Below are 13,535 nucleotides of genomic sequence, written 5' to 3'. Positions count from 1 at the left end.
TGAAGATTAGACAAGCTTGTCCGGAGTGAAGCTCAGAGAGCTAAGAAACTTGCCCAACAGCACATGGTGAATAAGTAGGTCTTGTATTGAAACTGAAGAGAGCCAGACTCCAACGTTCATGTTCTTTCTTTGTGACACCTGTCATGATCTAGGTCTTGGACACCAGGCTAAGGATTTAGATTTTTTTTCTACTGATGTAGAGAGAAGCCATTGGTGGTTTCTTAACAAAAGGGCATTTTACAATAAACTGGTAGTAATAAGTCTGTAGAGTATGTTGGAGAAAGACACTATAATGAAAAACAGTAATTTTAGCTTCTTTGTCCATTTTTGCTTCTAATCCCTTAGATTTAAGATATGTTTTAAGAACAAATTTGGATGATTTGTATTTAAGAACAAATTTGGATGATTGTATTTTAATAGTATAAATGTGAAGCCATAAAGGCTTGGATGAGGAAGACAGACGGGAGAAATAACTTGAGGGGAAAATTGCCAGGATGACAAACTCATATCCCACTGAGAATATTACAAGATTAGGGTTGAAGTGGAAACACCCATCGGAAATAGTAGAAAGTCAGTTAAAGCTGTAGGCCAGTCATGTGTAAGATCAGTAAGACAAGTTTGGATTGATAAAGGAACAGGGAGAATCTTAAGGGTGCTCAGCACTACCTACAGAAATACAGGTAGGGGCTGTGGAAGGACACCTTCTACTGATCTGATTGCCACTCAATTATCTTACCTGCTCATTTCCAGCCAAGGACAGTGCTTTGAGCGAACTGCTGGGAATGGAATGATGGCAAGAGTGGAGCATAGGCCACACATTTCCTGATTTCAAAATATTACAGAGCTGCATAATCAAAACAGTGTGGTCCTGGCATAAATACAGATATGTAGACAAATGGGTCAGAATAGAAAGCCCAGAAATAAACACTCATGTAAATAGGCAAACAATTTTCAGTGAGGGTGCCAAGACCACAGAATAGAGGAAGGACAGTGTCTTCAGCAAATGGTGTTGCAAAAAGTGGCTATCTTCCTGCAAAAGAATGAACTTGACCCTTACTTTTCACCATACACGAAAATAAATTCAAAATAGGTTAAAGACATAAATATAAAGATCTAAAACTCTAAAACTCCTAGAAGAAAATGTAGGGGGAAATTTCATGATGTTGGATTTGACGATGGTATCTGAGATACGACACCAACAGCCCAGGTAATAAAAGCAAAAATAGACAAATGGAATTATGCCAAGCCTTAAAACTTCTGTGCATCAAAGGAAACAATCAATACAATGAAAAGGCATCCTACAGAATGGAAGAAAATATTTGCAGATCATATATCTGCAAATATTTGTGATAAGTGATTAATATCCAGAGTATGTAAAAACTCCTACAGTTCAGCAACAACAAAAATATCAAAGAACCTGATTAAAAAATGGGCAAAGGACTTCAATCGACAGTTCTCCAAAGAATATGCAAATGGCCAACAAGCATACAAAAAGATCTTCAACATCATTAATCATCAGAGAAATGCAAATCAGAATTGCAATGTGACATTACCTCATGCCTGTTAGGATGGCCGCTATCAAAAATGCAGAAAATAGTAATTATGGGCAAGGATGTGGAAAAATTATGAAATGGTACAACCCCTATGGAAAAGTTTGGAAGTTTCTCAAAAAAATTAAAATAGAATGAATGTCATGGGCTGAATGTTTGTATCTCCCCCCATTTCATATATTGAAATCCTAACCCCCAAGGTGATGGTATTAGGAGGTGGGACCTTTGGGAAGTAATTAGGTCATGAGGGTGCAGCCCCCGTGAATGGGATTAGTGCCTTATAAGAAGACGGGAAGAGGGAACTTGCTTTCTCCTCTGTGTCTCTGCTTCATGATGGGAGGATACAATGAGAGGATAGGCATATGCTAAACAGGAGGCAGTTTTTCACCAGACACTGGATTTGCTAGCATCTCAGTCTTGGACTTCTCAGCCTCCAGAACTGTGAGAAATAAATGTTGTTGTAGCTACCAGGTCTGTTGTAATTTATTATGGCAACCTGAGCTAAGGCACCATATGATCCAGTAATCTCAAATCTGGGTATATATCCCAAAGAATTAAAAGCAGGATCTTGAAGACATATTTGCATACTATCTTCATTGCAGCATTATTCACAATAGTGGAGAGGGGGAAGCAGCCCCAGTGTTCATCAATGAAGGAATAAAGAAAACGTGCTATGTACCTAGAATGGAATATTATTCAGGCTTAAAATAGAAGGAATTCTGACACGTGTTACAACATAGATGAACTTTGAGGACGTTATGCTAGATGAAATAAGTTGGACACAAAAAGACCAGTAATGTGTGATTCACTTATAAGTCATAAAAATGTACTTAAAAGTCATACTTAAAAGTCATAAAAATCATAAAGACAGCATGTACAATGGTGGTTGCCAGTAAAAAAAGATAAATACTGTAGATTTCATTTATATGAAGTGTAAAGTAGTCAAACTCATAAAAATGGAAAGAAGAATGGTGGTTGTCAGGGCTGACAGGAGGGGGAAAAGGGTGTTGTCCAGTGGGTGTAGAGTTTCAGTCTTGCAAGGTGAGAAAGTTCTAGAGATCTCTTTCACAACAATATGAATATAGCTAACTTTACTCAACTGTACCCTTAAAAATGGTTAAGATGGTAAATTTTATGTTGTGTTTCTACCAAAGTTATTTTAAATAGTCAACAAAAATGGGAGGCAGATTTGACCATGGGAATCGAAGATAGGAGACCACTCTTCAGTGATAATCCGCTCTATTCAAGGACGAGTAAAAATCATAGAGGAAGCAACTTGATATATGTATATCAAAGTTGCAAATAAGCGAAACCAGGGACAACTGCAGAAGGCATATACCTCTTTGGGAGCGTTACTCTAGGAAGTAAAGTTAAAATTCAGAATAAGTCCTTTATATCAAAAAAGTTGTAACTTGCACACTTTCTTGAAATGAAGTCAAAGAAGAGATGGTATGACAACAGAAGGAAATAATTGACGTGCCCTTGGAAAGAAGTAGAGGACAAAAAAATAAATAAAAGTCATCGTAGAGGTGAAAACCACATTTGGAGCAAGGGAAAAAAACCCAACCCAGTGAAAAACATAATCAAGTCAATGGTGAGCCAGTGTGAGGAAATCGTACAAAACTCACATAGAAAAGAACAAAGATGTAAAAATGATTAAAGAACAGATAAGTATTGGGGCTCCTGGCTGGTTCAGTCAGTGGAGCATGTGACTTTTGAGCTTGGGGTTGTGAGTTTGAGCACCACATTGGGTGTAGAGATGAATGAAAAAGAAAATCTTAAAAAAAAAAAAAAAAGAGCAGATAAATATGGCTAACAGAGGTTCCAAATAGCACTAACTGGTATTCTCGAGGAAGAGATCAGAACAAATAGAAAAAAAATAAATTGAAGACACAACTGGAAGGAATGTTCCCCAAATAAGGAAAGGCTGGAGTCTGCAGATTTGAAAGGGTAAATTGGGAAGGAAAATCAATGGATGAGCACCAAGGCATGTTCTGGGGGAGTTACTGAAAGTCAAGCATAAGGAGTCCTGGGGTCCAGGTGCAAAACCAGTTGTACAAAGGGAAATTATCCCTTTGGTCTCGGTCTTCACCATGGCAGCGCTGGCTACCAGGCTACAGTGGAGTCATGTTTCTCGGGAGAGAAAAAGTCACCAAATGTCACATTCACATTGTCATTCAAGTGTGGAAACAACAGACTCCCATCACATGAGAATTCAGTGACTACAATACTCATGAGCACGTAGCCATTCAACGAGGAATATGAACCACTCAAGGTATTGGAGGGGAAGAAAAAGAATGGAAAGCAGTAGGAAAAAAGTCATGTTGACTGCTAAGTCCATTTGTAGGAAATTGAGTTGTAGAACAGAATGTTGGTGGGAGCTATGAATACTTGAGCACTTCCAGAAGTTAGCTTCGGAGTTTGAAACGAGAGTTTCTGGAATGAGAATTCTGGGATGCTAACACTTTCTCAAGCCAGGATCATTTCTGTGCAAATAGATATAAATTTTCATAATGTGTTCATTCGTTTTTTCTTTTGTGGATATAAACCAGTTTGTAGTCCTTCCTGGAGGATGATGAGTGTGTGAGTTTCCTAGGGCTACCATAACAAAGTGCCACAAACTGGTGGCTTAGAACAGCAGAAACTCTCATCGTTCTGGAGGTTGGAGGTCTGCAGTCAAGCTGTTGGGCAAGGCCACATTCCCTCTGAAATCTGTGGGGTAGAATTTTCTGCTTCATCCTACCTCCCAGTGCTTTGATGGCAGCCCTTGGCATTCCTAGGCTTGCTGATGCAACACTTCCGCTTCCGTCTGTGTTTCCTCCCACCGTGTGTCTGGGTCTTCGTCCGGTGACATTCTTGTCTCTGCATGTCCTTCTTCTCTTTTTATAAGGACACCGGTCATCTTGGATTAGGGGCCCACCCCTACTCCAGTGTGACTTATCTTAACTTGATTCCATCTGCAAAGACCCTGTTTCCAAATAAGGTTGTATTCTTGGGTACCTGTGGTTAGGACTTCAGCATATCTTTTTAGGGAGGTGTAGTTCAATCCATAACAATTAGTGTATTATGTGGCTGCATGATAACCATATAGTTGAGTGACCATAAACATCTTTTGTGTCTTAGTCTTAAAGGTCCTGGTTCAGTCTATAGATACAAGTTGAGTTGTTGATTGTATATGTGCCATTATGCGTATTATATGTACCTATACAAACCTACATACATAGATCTGTAATTTTTATTTTTGTAATCAATTTTAAGGTAAGACTAAACTGTGTTTAGTGGTAAGTCTTATTTTTCCTTTTTGTTTTGGCTACTGTTAGCACCTTTATTAGAAAGCAGTTGGGAGGTGCACCTGTCTGGCTGAGTCCATAGAATGTGTGACTCTTCATCTCAGGGTTTTGGGTTTGAGCCCCACATTGGGTGTAGAGATTCCTTAAAAAAGAAAAAAAAATCTGGAGCACCTGGGTGACTCAGTCAGTTGGGCATCTGCCTTCGGCTCAGGTCATGATCCCAGGATCCTGGGATCGAGTCCCATATTGGGCTCCTTGCTCAGCAGGGAGCCTGCTTCTCCCTCTCCCTTTGCCCCTCCCCCCGCTCATGCTTGTGCTCTCTTTCTCTGTCAAATAAATAAAAATTAAAAAAAAAATCTAAAAAAAGAAGAAAGCAGTTGGGAAAAGGCAATTTGAAAGCCATTACTATTTCTTTTTTTCTGATTGATTGGTCTGTTTCTTTTCTCCTCTGTTCACATTAGCTGCAGTCACTTCTCTTGATAACATGACAATTTGGAAAATTGTCTGGGTTACTCAGTGCAACAAAATTGTGCCATGGAAGGCTTTTGTGTTACACTTTAAAATTCTCCCTGACGATGGAACCATTGCTTCTCACCCAGACGTTTTAGTTGGACATAGTGGGTGATAAATGGATGTTTTTTAGTTTGAGTTGAAGAATCTGAAAAATTGATACGTGGGGACAGTACTTTGTTTTGTTTCCCCAGTATTGTTTTTTTCTTTAAAATTTTATTTATTTGTCAGGGAGTGAGAACACAAGCAGGAGGAGCAGCAGGCAGAGGGAGAGGGAGAGGCAAGCTCCCCACTGCTCAGGGAGCTTGCCACTAGGCTCAATCCCAGGACCCTGGGATCATGACCTGAGCCGAAGGCAGCTGCTTAACTAACTGAGCCACCCAGGCACCCCTTGTTTTCCCAGTATTTTTGAAGTTGCAAAAAATCATGTATGTAGCTCAATTAGGAGCTTACACTGAAATTTTAGTAGTTGTTGTCTACATGTACATATCATTATTTTTTTCCCATCGGTTTAGATAACATCTACTTTAACTAGTGGTTAGTTAAACTTCGCTAACTTTATTAAACTGGAGGGTTTATTGTTGTTATACATTGATGATACATTTAATAAATTTAAAAATATTTTACATGAGTGAAGATTGTACATTGGCTTAGATGAGTAAAGTTCTCATCATGCTAGTACATTTAATTGCCGTGAGTGTTGTATTTCTATATGCATATTTTGTATTCATTCAAGTGAAGAAAACAGCCTTTTTTTTCCATCAGGTACTGCATAAGCCGCCCACAGTATAAGACTTCTTGTGGTATCTCCTCATTAATTTCGTGTTGGAATTTTTTATATAGTACAATGGGAGCTGGAAAGTAAGTATGTTAATTTCTTGGTATTCCTAAATTCCAAATTCAGAAGTTACTTGGTACTGCTTTTTCTGTAATTAAGGATTTTTAAGAATAAGTTTTTCATACATCGAGAAAAAAATTGCTACATTTTGTTACAAGCCTTTAGCTAAAAATAAGAAGCATGCCTTATTTGTGACAAAATAAATATTAAGAATATAGTTGACCCTTGAAAAACACAGGGGTTAGGGCAGTCTAAAATCCACATATAACTTTTGACTCCCCAGAAATCTAATGACTTGTTGCCCACAAGCCTTACCAATAACATAAACAGTAGATGAACGCATGCCTTGTATGTTGCTTGTGTTGTATACTCTATTCTTACAATAAAGTAAGCTGGAGAAAAATGTTAAGAATATCCTAAGGAAGAGAAACCTATTTAAAGTACTACATTGTATATTTTTAAAAAAAAAAATCTGTGTATAAGTGGACCCGTGCAGTTTAAACCCATGTTGTTCAAGGGGCAACTGTATTCCTAAAATTGTTTATAAATCGGATGGACGTATCAGCCTTGAGACAGGTTACATTTGCATAGGACTGGGACCGTAAAATGAAAGGCGATGTTTCTTTTGCAGTCTTCCACCTATTACCCAAGAAGAAGCTTTACATATTTTGGGCTTTCAACCCCCATTTGAAGATATTAGGTTTGGCCCTTTCACTGGAAATACGACACTTATGAGGTATGGCGTCTTCGCTTTGAGACAATACCTTCTTTCTAGTTCTGCAAAGTAACGGTGCTGTAGACGTGTGTTGATAGTAAAACCGTGGTTCCAGCTGCTGGGCCCCAGCCTCTGGTAGAGATGCCAAACTTGGGTGCTGCCTGAATTTTGCTGGAATTGGAATAGTGGCATCTGAGCTATGGAACTGTTATATCAGCAAATTTTCGTATTTGTCATTTTTAGGTGGTTTAGACAAATTAATGACCACTTCCACGTAAAAGGATGCTCGTATGTTCTATATAAGCCTCATGGGAAGAATAAGACAGCTGGAGAAACTGGTAAGTAAATATGTAGAAGATTTTTAACACACACACACACACACACACACACACGCACACACGCACACACACATGCTTTAGGATCCATCTCAAAGATTGGCTGATTTGGTTCATGGGGCATTATGCAAACCTTAAACACAGTCTATTACTTTTATATGTCTTTATCCAAGGGGGACCTCATACTAGAAATCTGTAGGATTTCTCTTTACATGGGTAAATATTTTTAGCTCTTCTCTTTACATGGGTAAATATTTTTAGCTCTTCTCATCTTTGCATGCAGAACTTTTAGAATTTTAAAGTATGTCCTAAACACTACTTTGGTGCATTGCTTGAATTGTTTGGACCTATGGTGTGTGTACGTGCGTGCCTGTGTGTGTGTGCGCATGTGTGGGCATGCCAATAAAATTCTTTCAGGAAGCAACATGGAATTTGCAGTTCCTCTTCCTAAAAAGGAATGCCAGGATTTTAGAATATTTGATGTTAGGCCTGCATAGTGACAACATGTCTAACAGGACAATGGATTTTTTTTTTTTTAAGATTTTATTTATTTATTTAACATAGAGGGAGAGACAGCGAGAGAAGGAACATAAGCAGGGGGAATGGGAGAGGGAGAAGCAGGCTTCCAGCTGAGCAGTGAGCCCAATACGGGGCTCGATCCCAGGACCCCGGGATCACGACCTGAGGCGAAGGCAGACGCTTAACCGACTGAGCCACCCAGATTTCAGATTTTGGAAGTGACGTAGTTCTGTTACAGAATAGTCTTGGCTATAACACAGGGTAATGGAATTGATCTTCAGGATTGTTTTAGTTATATGCTAATTATATTGACAATTTCCATCTTTCACATTTCACCATAGACGTTTGACTTTACTAACCAGAAAATTATAGTTAAAGACACTTGTTAAAATGAATTCTGATACTTGTTAAAATGATAAGAAAGTCTTCCTTCAAGACTGTCATAATGGATTATTATCATGGGGGCAGAGATGGGATTCAACCCTGAGTACAACAAAGACTTCTGGGAATTTATGGTCAATTAGCAAAGCGAGGGGATGGTCAGCAGGTGGGAGGTTACTGTAAGGGGACATGAAGGGGGGTTAGGAGGATTCTTGCTAAGTGGTCTGAGAGGATTCTAATGGTGGGCAGGCTACAGGCTTGGACACCAACAGCGGTGGGTGAGGAAACTGGTCAGCGATGGCGGGTGAGAGAATCTCTCTAAACTGGCTCAGCGGGATTCTTGCTGAAGCTGGACGAGCCAAGCATAGACGCAGAAGCCTGAGGTGGAGACCTCGTAGAGAAGAAGGCTCCAAGAAACCTAACCAGTCTGGTCAAAGGGAGAGGGTACGTGGTTTATCACGGCGAAGGACTGAACAGAGAGTAGGATCTATTCTGTTGACCTGTAGCAGGTGTATCAAGTTGGTTCTAAGTCAGGCAGATTGGGAGTTGACGTGTCGGTTTCTACACACACTGGTTCTGTGACCTTGAACAAGGCATTTAGGACGACCTACTGAGCCCAATGTAGACCTTCGTCTTTCCATATCTGTACCCATCACATAGGGTCACTGTGAAGATAAAAAGAGATGTATTTGTAATATACCTAGCTCCTTGCCTGACACAGAGTCGGGACTCAGTAAATGTTAGCTTTTATTCTTACTCCCTGAATTCTGTGCATTTGCAGAGAACCTGTCCCTGTGGAAAAAGCAGCTTTTTAAATGAATGGTGTGTTTTTCTTTTTTTGTTTCTGGGTTTTGTGTGTGTGTGTGTGTGTTTTTCCTGTTTCTAGTGAGACTATCAGTACACCTCCCTCAGAAACTGGTCAGACAATTAAAAATTATGAAAGTAAACCTGGTGATTCACAGACCTGTGCCCCTGGGGCTAATAATACATTATATGTTAATTTAAAAAAAAAAACTATGAAAGGATATACTTTCCAGTTTGCTAATTTTCTCTTCCAACGTTGTCTAGTTGGCTTTTTGAAGAAATTGTCCATTGAATTTCAGTTTTTTTAAAAATTGTCATGTTTTTCATTCCAGAAATATCTAGTTCTTTTTCAAATCTGTTTAAAAAAATTTTTTTTAAACTTGAGGTATAACTGGCATATAAAATGATATTAGTTCCGGCTCCATAACATAATAATGATTTGCTATTGTATGCATTGCAAAATGACCAACACAATAGGTGTGGCTCAAATCTGTCACCACACCTAGTTACAGATTTCTTGTGATGAGGACTTTCAAGCTTTACTTCCTTTACAGCTTTCAACTCTACAATACAGCATTAGTAACCAGAGTCTCCTTGCTGTACATTACATCCCCATATCTGGCTGATTTTATAACCGGAAGTTTGTACCTTTAACTACCTTCACACATTTCACCTTCCCCATTTTATTTTATTTTATTATTATTATTATTATTTTTAAAGATTTTATGTATTTATTTGACAGAGAGAGATCAGAAGTGGGCAGAGGCAGGCAGAGAGAGGAGGAAGCAGGCTCCCCACTGAGCAGAGAGCCCGATGCGATGGGGGGCTCAATCCCAGGACCCTGAGACCATGACCTGAGCCGAAGGCAGAGGCTTAACCCACTGAGCCACCCAGGCACCCCCACCCCCATTTTATTTTTTAAGGTCTCTTTTTTCTTACAATTTCAAGCCCCCTTTATTTTTTTGTTCCAAATCCATTAAACCATTTTTTCCCCTGTATTTGATCTAATATCAAAAATTTGTCTGATTCTACTTTCTCTTGTTTCTTTTGGATTTCACTTGAGATGCTGTGTTTCCTTGTGTGTTTAATTTTTTAAAACTGTAATCTGTTTAGTTGGATCTATTTCTGTGGTAGTGTTTGGGGCGCGGTTTGAATTTAAGAATCTTGAGAGAAGATTTGCATTTGGTTTTGCCCATTTCCTGGAGACCTGGGACAATTTTTATTTAAACTCTCTAATTGAGGATTTTTGTTGTGATGAGACAGGTGGCATCATTTTGAACTGGCTTATGATTTTGAATTCTTAGGGGAAATCTTTCCTCCTCTATCAAACCAAAATTTGGACAGGCACATTTCTTCGATCTCTGTTCCGGGTAGTCAGTTTCTTTCTGGTTCACCTTTAAACAGCATCGTGTTGCCCTAGCTTTGCATGGGCTCCCTCCTCTTGTCCTCTTGCAAGGGAAGGCAAACCTTACCTCCACCTCTCTTGGGTTTTCAGCTGAGACCTGTAACAAAAAGACAGATGAACAAGTTTATTAACATGTACAGCACACTTCAGGTAGGAGAAACCTCAGTGAAAAGTAACTCAGCGTGGTGGCTTAGAACAGCTTCCTTAGCATCTGCAACAAAGAACAATACATTCGTAGAGAATCGAGGGGACAAAGGGAGGCTATTTTGGGAGCCCAGGGCTTCCCAGGGAAGGTTACTCATATGGTAGGGAACTAATGGAACAAGGTTGTTTGCAGATTCCTCTGGTGCCATATCTGGGCTAAGAGTCCTATTTCCCATAAAAGGAGAATTTACATCCTGCCTTTAGGTAGGGAAGGGGAGGGTTGAGAAAGCTTTTCCTACATTTGTGTCTTCTTAATTGTCTTCAGCTCAAAATAATTTTTATGTCAAAGAGGCATATGTTGGGTGACAGGCATATTTTGGTTTCCTTCCCGCTCTGTCCTGGGCACCCCCAGCCTTATTTCCTGCAGACGTCCTGCAGAAATCGAGTAGAAGCTTACCTTCTATGGGGTTTAGCAGAAACCCTCAGCACAAAGGCCTCCGTAGAACCTCCACTTTTATTTCTTGTTTAATCTCTGGAGATCCTTCAGTTATATATTTTAACAGATCTTTTAAATATTTTATCTAGTACTTTTGTTATGTCATTGGCAGGGTTTTTTAGGGTCTCTATACCCCAAGGAAGAAAAACCATTTAAACCATGAATCAATTTAAAAACGTAATGTTTTATGTAATTGTATTTATTTTCCCATTTATGTTCTGTTGTATGAAATCATCCTAAACTCAGAATTCTTTAGACAACAACATACTATGAATACTATGAATATTTCTGTGATTGAGCTTATGTATTATGATCAATGTCTATCTCTTTAAGCCACATTTATTTGTAGATACAAATATAGGAACTAAACCAGTCACAGTTTAATTAGCAGGGGTACTGTTGCAGGATTTCGGGGTTCTGGTCTCAGGGAGTCGAAGAATGAATCTTGAGGCACAAAAGGGCGAAGTCAAGGGAAAGTTTATTAAGTGAAGGTGAGAGCAGAAAGGAAACAGAACAACTCTCTAGAGTGAGAAGGGTCCTGAGTGTGTTGTCACCGCGGGCTTTTGAGAACTGACTGGGAAGCTTGTGGCCTTGACATTCTTCTGCAATCTTGGTTTGTTCCCTTATCTCTTGTTCCTCTCTGTCTTGGCATCTCCACCTGCCAGGAATAGTTCTGGAGCCCAGTTAGGGAGTCAGGGGCCTCCTGTCTCTCCTGCCCAGACCTCTACCCCTTCCCTGTGGGACCTGTGGGCAGAAAGAGCTATCCTGGGATTGTGAGGAGTGACTGATGGTATACTTTTTAATTAGTGGGGGTTAGAGATAGTACAAGTCTCCAAGATCTGGAAGCAAGGCTTTCCGGACCTTGAGTGGCCAGCTGCTGCCAAAATAAATAAAGTTCCATTTGACCACGAAGGCACTAAGGCAGCCCCGGGTTCTTTGAGGAAGGTCACGCTCTGCGTGCTTCAGGTGTCTATCCGTGGGCTGCAAACTGTTAAGGAGATTTTATTTTAAGCTACATTTCTTTTGCCTTTGTTTCTCATATCAGTACCAGTTATGGATATATATAGAGTTTTCCATAAGCTATCATTCAGATGAGTGGCTTGACTTTCATTTGGTATATTGATTATTCCTGCTTTAATACCGAATGTTTATTTATACAGTTTTGGGGTTTTAAGGTCTTTGGTCTGTTTTTGTTGTTGTTGTTGTTTGTTTATTTGTTTTTGTTTTTTAAAAATCAGCATTGACAAGTAAGGAGCATCTTTGGTAATCCTGCTGATTCCTTAATGTACTTTTTACTAATATTTACTAATATTTAATTTAAATGTGTCTGTTAGCCCCAGACACATTTGCTAAGAATGTATATATGTTTTGTTCTAGGAAAGAGACATCTTATACTATATTTCTTCAAATTAAAGGAAAATAATATTAATTACATAGGTTCTAGATTTTTATCCTTGCCAGGTGTGTATTTTAGTTGACGGTGATGGTAGCTTATAGTATCAGTCTGCAGAACAGGACGCTCATCATTACCATGATTGTTTTATAGATCATATTGACCATTGTCATCTTGCTCATGTATTAGCTTTTGAGGGTAATTTTGAGGGTAAAGCTTTTTCATTAATTTTTCAGTTTTTTAAGACTTTATTTATTTATTTGAGAGAGAAAGAGAGTGCTTGACCTTGTGAGTGGTAGGTGGGGGAGTAGCAGGGGAAGAGGGACAAGCAGACTCCTTGCTGACCATAGAGACAGCCACTGGGCTTGATTTCAGGACCCTGAGATCATGACCTGAGCTGAAATAGAGTTGGAGCTTAATGGACTGAGCCACCCAGGTGCCCGAGGTAATTTCGCTTAAATGTAAGAGCATTTTGATATATTTTGCTTTATATTCCTACTTCTCAGTTTTTCAAAAATTAATTTTATAGCAATAAAACCATTGTTTAGTGGGGGTTTAGTGTGTGCTAGGCATCGTGCTGACTTACTTGCTTTAATTCTGTAGAAGTCCTGTACAGGTGGATCATTTTGCCCTTTCCTGATGGAAGCAGACATGGAAAGTTCGATGAGCTGAACAGGGTTGCACAGCTAGCGAGTGGTAAAATCAGGTGTCAGACCTGGTCAGCCTGATTTCACATCTCAAACCTAACCACATGTTGTTCTGTGGGTCCCGGTGTTGGCTTCTTTTAATGAACCTAGTGCATTTTAGAGCTCTCGTATAGTTGGTATTGTTTATAATTAACATATGTCATTTTCAGCAATAAAATTATATACTGATAGAAGTATTACTAAACATTTTTTCCCCAAAATGCTCTGTTTCTCCTTAGCACAGAGGTTTTTTTTTTTTTTGATTTTCAGATTTTTAAAAAAGATTTTATTGATTTATTAGAGAGAGAGAGACAGAGATAGCAATAGAGATGGCAAAAGAGAGTGAGAAGCAGGCTCCCTGCTAAGCAGGGAGAGTGATGGGGCTCAATCCCAGGACCCCTGAGATCATGACCTGAGCCGAAGGCAGATGCTCAACTGACTGAGTCACTCAGGTGCCCCACATATTTTT

General features: G+C 39.3%; 1 protein-coding gene across 3 annotated transcripts in view; it reads left to right on the top strand.

The window, feature by feature from the left end:
- The window catches only part of BIVM (basic, immunoglobulin-like variable motif containing), a 41,473-nt gene that overhangs the window by 13,533 nt on the left and 14,405 nt on the right, over nt 1–13,535 (top strand). For all 3 annotated transcript variants that reach the window (XM_080798330.1, XM_080798329.1, XM_080798328.1), the window contains exons 4-6: nt 6,116–6,211; nt 6,820–6,924; nt 7,147–7,241. In XM_080798330.1, the coding sequence (XP_080654456.1) occupies nt 6,116–6,211; nt 6,820–6,924; nt 7,147–7,241 (296 nt within the window). The remainder of the gene's footprint in view (nt 1–6,115; nt 6,212–6,819; nt 6,925–7,146; nt 7,242–13,535) is intronic.

Source organism: Martes martes, assembly GCF_963455335.1.
Source record: "Martes martes genome assembly, chromosome: 3".
Lineage (NCBI taxonomy): Eukaryota > Metazoa > Chordata > Mammalia > Carnivora > Mustelidae > Martes > Martes martes.
This window is presented reverse-complemented; position numbering and strand designations above follow the sequence as displayed.